Source organism: Berghia stephanieae, chromosome 7 (genome assembly GCF_034508935.2).
Source record: "Berghia stephanieae isolate SIO BIC M18660-M18661 chromosome 7, UCSD_Bste_1.3, whole genome shotgun sequence".
Taxonomy (NCBI): Eukaryota; Metazoa; Mollusca; class Gastropoda; order Nudibranchia; family Aeolidiidae; genus Berghia; species Berghia stephanieae.
The window spans coordinates 46,816,006-46,822,914 of NC_088366.1; the positions used below are offsets into that span (position 1 = coordinate 46,816,006).

General features: G+C 39.1%; 1 protein-coding gene across 5 annotated transcripts in view; it reads left to right on the forward strand.

The window, feature by feature from the left end:
• LOC144977380 (BTB/POZ domain-containing protein kctd15-like) overlaps positions 1-5,269 on the forward strand; it is a 19,241-nt gene extending 13,972 nt beyond the window's left edge. For all 5 annotated transcript variants that reach the window (XM_078922534.1, XM_078922535.1, XM_078922533.1 and 2 more), the window contains 2 exons: positions 882-1,070; positions 2,652-5,269. In XM_078922534.1, coding sequence (XP_078778660.1) covers positions 882-1,070; positions 2,652-3,105 — 643 coding nt within the window. In that variant the 3' untranslated portion in view covers positions 3,106-5,269. The remainder of the gene's footprint in view (positions 1-881; positions 1,071-2,651) is intronic.
• The last annotated feature ends 1,640 nt before the right edge of the window (positions 5,270-6,909 follow it).

Genomic DNA, 6,909 nt, shown 5'->3' on the forward strand with positions numbered 1-6,909 from the left:
TGACCAACAGCAACACGTAACATGCAACATGTAGAACTAGGCATAGCGCCTATTAGGCTATATTACACTTTTTTTTGACAGTCACAACGCTTTTAACGGCCAGGTAGTTATTATACACCTGAGTACGGTGAGAGAATCTGTGTAAAGAGCCTTTTCCAAGGACTCAACACCCCGAAATAGCACCGGGTCGAGACGAGGAATCACTGTTATTGTTACAATCAAAGACCAGCTGTATAAATCATTCTGGTCGAGTAGTTTGACAAGGGAGGTGACTGTATTAAATCATATTGATAGAAAATATTTACACAGTAGAGTCCCTTGATTTTAATTTTGTCATCCTGTCTCAAATGAATAAAACTATTAATCTTGTGTGTGTGTGTGTGTGTGTGTGTGTGTGTGTGTGTGTGTGTGTGTGTGTGTGTGTGGCCGGTAGTATAGATAGTATGCGCTTGGATAAGAAGCTCACAACATTGCCATCCTGAAGTATAACTGATCAACACACAAAACTATGTGTAACGTTGAACGTTTATAGTCTGGGTAATACAGTTCAGTGAGAATTACTCATAAACATGGATGGCAAAAAAACAGCAACAAAGACCTTAGTGACGTCATCTTCATTCTATCCATTGATGCTGTGTATTCATGTATTTAAAACTCACAACATCCGCCTACCGGATTTTAACTTAACACACAAATATATATTTAACATTAGACGTTTATATTCTTATTGATACAATTTAGCGAGAACTACTCATAGAAAAAAAAAGCTGGCTAAAAACAATAACAAAGAGCTGAGTGACGTCAATTTCGTCCCTTCTACAGTGATATTATTCTGTATCTGCATGTGAATTTTTATTATCATTTATTTTCTCCTTCATCAGATTCCCGGATTCCAAGCTAGCACGGATGTTTAACGGAAGTATACCCATCGTTCTTGACACGCTAAAGCAACACTACTTTATCGATAGAGACGGCAAGTTGTTCCGTTACATTTTAAATTACCTACGCACCCAGCGGCTTGTTGTGCCGACAGAATTTGATGAATACGAACAGCTTTATGAAGAGGCCAGGTGAGAAAACGGGAAGGATAAAAAAGTTGATTAAATTCATATGAATTGTATTGTAATTGAGCTCTAAATAGCGCAATATCCACTAAACGTGCTCAAAGCGCTTTACATGGGTCCCTGGCAACACTTAACATGTATGACGTGACATTTCGCCTGTTAGGCGATATTACAATTTTTCGGACAGAGACAACGCTGTGAACGGCCAGGTACTCATTTTACACCTGAGTACGGTGAGAGAATGTGAGTAAAGAGTCTTTTCCAAGGACTCAACTATGCGCCGAGCGAGGCTCGAACCCAGGACCTTCCGATCCGAAAGCGAGTGTCATACCATAAGACCACATAGCCGCACAATTTATATCGCACAAATATTGAATCCGTCAAAAAAAAAAAAAAAAGAAAGAAAGAAAAAATAAAACACCCCCAAATGAAAAAATCTGAGCAGAGTTGTTGAAGAATATATGAATGAAAGAATAAATAAATGAATCAATTGATATATGAATGAAAGAATGAACAAATGAATCAATTGATATATGAATGAAAGAATGAATAAATGAATATGAATTATAAGAATTATTATGAAATATTGGTATATAAATGAAAGAATAAATGAATGAATGTGTGAATTGATGAATTAAAGAATGAAAAATGAATAAATTGATTTATGAATGAAATAATCAATAATTGAATAAATGGATGGATGAATGAAATAATGAATAAATGAATGAACGGATATTTATTAACGAATAAATAAATGAAAGAAAGACTAATCTAATGATTTAATGAATAAATGAATGAAAGAATGAATATATGAATACAAAAATGAATAAATGAATGAATGGATAGATGAATGGCTGAATGAATAAATGATTGTAAATTGTTAGAAAATGGAGTCGAGATGTAGATGGGGTGGGATAGGGGAGGGATGAGGTGGGTGAATAGATGAATGTAGATGGATGGATGATGGATATAAATGGATGGATGGATATAGATAGATGGATGGATGGATATAGATGGATGGATGGATATAGATGGATGGATGTATGGATGGATGGGGTTGGGGTGTAGATTTGTAGCTAGATGGATGTAGATGGTTGATTGGATTGTTGGATGGATGGATCCATCCATCCATCCATCCATCCATCCATCCATCCATCTATCCATCTATCCATTCATCCATCCATCCATCCGTCCGTCCGCCCATCCATCCGTCCGTCCGTCCGTCCATCCACCCATCCTTCCATCCACCCATCCATACAACCATCCATCTATCCATCCATCCATCCGTCCACCCATCCATCTATCCATCCATCCATCCATTCATTCATCCATCAATCCAACCATTCATCCATCCATTCATCCATACATCCACCCAACCATTCATCCATCCATCCATCTATCCATCCATCCATTCATTCATCCATCCACCCATCCATCCATCTATCCACCCACCCATCCATCCATCCATCCATTCATCCATCCATCCATCTACCCATCCATCAATCCAGCCATCCACCCGTCCAGCCATCCATCCATCCATCCATCAATCAATCCATCCAACCATCAATTTGTTTTTATATCTGACAGATACTACGAACTCGGCGGGCTACTCAAAGACCTTGAAAACATCAAACGTGCCAAAGACATCTCAAAAACCGTTCGAGAAATCAAGCAGGAACGGAATGTGGACGGGACAAATTCCACTAGCTCATCCACCAGCGAATTCACCGATTGTATCGCCGTCAGCATCAGCCCCGACCTCGGAGAGCGGATTTGTCTGAGCGCGGAACGCCACCTGATAGAGGAAGTGTTCCCAGAGTTGACGTCTGCTCTCATGGATACACGTAACTCTGGTTGGCACATGGACAACCATTACGTCATACGATTCCCCCTCAATGGATTCTGTAAACTCAATTCCATACAGGTTATTCAACGTCTTCTCAACACCGCCTTCACCATTTCCGCATCCGTCGGGGGCGGGGTCGAAGGTCAACAGTTTAGTGAATATCTCTTCACCCGGAAGTGCAAATCTGTACAGTAAAAAAAAAAAAAGAAAAAAAGAAAATAACAACAGTATAGTATTTAGAATAGAGACATTCACCAAGCTCAGTGGAAGGTACCACTGATACTAAGAGAGAGAGAGAGAGAGAGAGAGAGAGAGAGAGAGAGAGAGAGAGAGAAATAGACAAAGAGACAGAGACAAAGAGAAAGAGAGAGACACACACACACACAAACACACACACACACACACACACAGAGAGAGAGAGAGAGAGAGAGAGAGAGAGAGAGAGAGAAATAGACAAAGAGACAGAGACAAAGAGAAAGAGAGAGACACACACACACACAAACACACACACACACACACAGAGAGAGAGAGAGAGAGAGAGAGAGAGAGAGAGAGAGAGAGAGAGAGAGAGAGAGAGAGTAGGTAGGTAACAAATTCTCTGCTTATATCTCATACCATTGTCGACATGTCAACCTTTGTCAAAGAACAGCTTGTTTCAATCAACAAACAAACAAACTATGAAAGGAACTGATCTAGATGAACCCTGTATGTTAACTCACTCAATCCTAGAGATTGTTGATTCAGAAAAGTGAGTGGAGCAGGCACTGATGTTGATAATAACAAGAAATGAAGTGAGTAGGAAAGTGCCAGAAGGCAACAGAGAATGAAAACTTCGCAGCGGCGATGGGGGCTCGAACCCGCAACCTTACTGGTACGACAACTCTGCCAGGCCGGGGAGATCGTGACTCTACCGTGCGAGTTATCCACGACCCTTTATAACTGATGAAGGGAATGAACAATGAAATAATTGCAGAATCTAAAGTTTCACATGGGTTACCTCCCATGAATCCGTGATGTGTCTTCAGTTTTCTTGGATTATTCTGAGCTCTTCATTCATTGCGCATAACTTGAGTCATTTGATGCTGGGAAGCAAAGAGACAAATTACTGTAATTTGTTTTGTTTTTTAAAACTACTCTTGTTTTATGGACTATCTTTCTGTTTTGTAAATAAGTATATATACATCTTGTTTAAAATCCTCAAAACGGAAACTTTCGGGCTAAAAGCCATTATTTTTTTATTTTTGTTGTTGTTGTTGTTGTTGGTTGAAGAAAGAGTTTTTAGCTCGAAAAGTTCCGTGTTAAGTACATATTTTCTTTCCTTTTAAAAACCATCTGTTATAAGTTATTTTTGTTCAATAGACATGACAGCCGATATACTCGTATTAAAATATTATTCTAAGAGACATCATTTATTTTAAAGTAAGAAATGGCCGAGTGGTTAAGGCATTGCACTGTGACCCAGAAGGTCCCGGGTTCGAGCCCCGCTTCAAACACTTTCGTTTATTTTCCTTGGGCAAGATTATTAACCTCCAATTTACTCACTTGGACAACATGGGTGATTCCTGTTGACATCAGACATCTTGTTTGTGGAATGCCAAGGCGACGATATCTCTCATGATGTCGTGGCGGAAATTAAATAAGGATAATGAATACAAATGATAATTTCAAAAATTCCCCTTATTCGTCCCACAGAGGAAATTTGTCTCTAAGGTCTATTCCAAGGGAAGACTGGAACAACCCAGGCGTCAGCCGCAGTGCAGCGCCGCAAATCAAGCTAGGGCGAGATGACTTGCTCAAGGCCATACATCGTAGCGGCGGGTGGTCGAACTCGGTAACTTTCTGGTACGAAGCAAAGACCGTAAATCTAAGCCACGCTGTGCCCATCAGCGGCATTATCCACTGAGCCAATCCATTATAAAGATGATGTCCACCCTGACATACGTAACACCGTTTTGAGATGACGTAACATGTGAGAAATGTTAAAATTCCAAATGCCAAACTGTAAATAATTACATGCTATTGCTACTCTGATTGACATTGTACATTGGAGAGGAAGTGGTAGAATGAGTGTGAGAAATAGAATGAATTGAGGATAGAGAGAGAGAGAGAGAGAGAGAGAGAGAGAGAGAGAGAGAGAGAGAGAGAGAGAGAGAGAGAGAGAGAGAGAGAGAGAGAATAGCATTTGTTGCCACGATAGCAGCAGCGACAACATAAATGTCACCCTCATTAAAATTGTCACGACAACAACTTTCACCTCATTGATCACCACTTACACCACCACCACCACCACCACCATCATCATCATCATCATCATCATCATCATCATCATCATCATCATCATCATCATCATCATCATCATCAACAACAACAACAACACCATTATCATGATCATCATCATGATCATCATCATCATCATCATCATCATCATCAGACGATGACGAAGACGATGATGATGTTGATGATGATGATGATGATGATGATGATGATGATGATGATGATGATGATGATGATGATGATGATGATGATTCTATGTAAATTATGTTATTAAATTTGACGATTGTTTTTGCAAATGTTGCGATAAGCTGTAGAAAGAGCCCTTGTCTTGAGCACAGTCTTGACCTGACATTCAACTGTAGGGAGAGCCGTAATACGTTAACTCACTCAATCCTAACACCGACTATATCCTTTGTTTACCCGGGTTACTTTTACCCCATGCCTATTTATTACATTTTTTTCCTGAGACAAATTATTGGCTATTTTCAAAGCTAATGTTTTTAATTTTTACATATTAATGATAGTTGAATAAAAATATCTAGACCTATGTACATGCTCATTTTAAATACATTTTTTCCCATTTTTGAAAAGTAGCAAAATTATCTAGGATTGAGTGAGTTTACTCCCTCCTTACCGACCATATTCATGATTTTTCCAGAAATATTATTTCCATAGTGGGGTTCCTGACCTCCCATAGTGGGCAGGGAGGTACTTACTGTGTCTTCTATTCCCCTACATCTGTTTTCCAACATGCTTTCTGTCTTTGTCTTGGAATGAGATTACTTGGTTTTGTCCTGGTCCTGGCCCGATACCCTGGCTGAGAGAGAAACAGTCAAATGTATAGTTCGTTTTGGGAGATGATATTTTTTTCCTTGTAAATCATCTCTCTGTTATGCACTTTATTATGTTTTCTTTATATTATAAAGGATTTTTAGAACTTTTGAGTGTATTCCTCTTAGTGGGAACCTGTGCTAGTGTCTGGATGAGACTTTTAGGTGATCTCAAACTAAGTACATTGATAGTGTGCTAATGGAATCTACATCTGTTTCCTATTTGAACTACTTCCCCTTTGTCTTACCTTTTGTTGCTGGATGGGGTTCCTGACCTCCCATAATGGGCAGGGGGGTACACACTGTGTCTTCTATCCCCTTATATCTGTTTTATTTCCAACATGCTTTCTGTCTTTGTCTTGGAATGAGATTACTTGGTTTTGTCCTGGCCCTGGCCGGAGTCCTAGCTGGGAGGGAAACAGTCAAATGCATAGTTATTGTTTTGGGAGATGATATTTTTTTCCTTGTAAATGATCTCTCTGTTATGTATTATTATATTTGTTATTTTGAATTTATAATGTAAGCATTTGAGTGTATTCCTCCTTGTTGGATTTCGTCCTTGTGTCCGGATGAGACTTAAAGGTGGTCTCAAACTAATTACTTTGATAGTGTGCTCTTGGAATCCCTATTTGTTCCTAGTTCCCCTACGTCTTACTTTTTCTTGGGTGCTTTATTTGTAATTCTAGAACGTTTTACTATCCCATTTTCTTCCTTTTTTACTGGCACTGATATAACCTAAATGTGTTATAAACGCCGTAAAACACTTAAAAACAAAAAACATTACCTTTTGTTGGGTGCTTTAATTGTAATTTTGGAACTTTTTACTATCCCATTTTCTCCTTTTTACTGGCGCTGATATGACCTTAATGTGTTGCAAGCGCCTTAAAACCAAAAC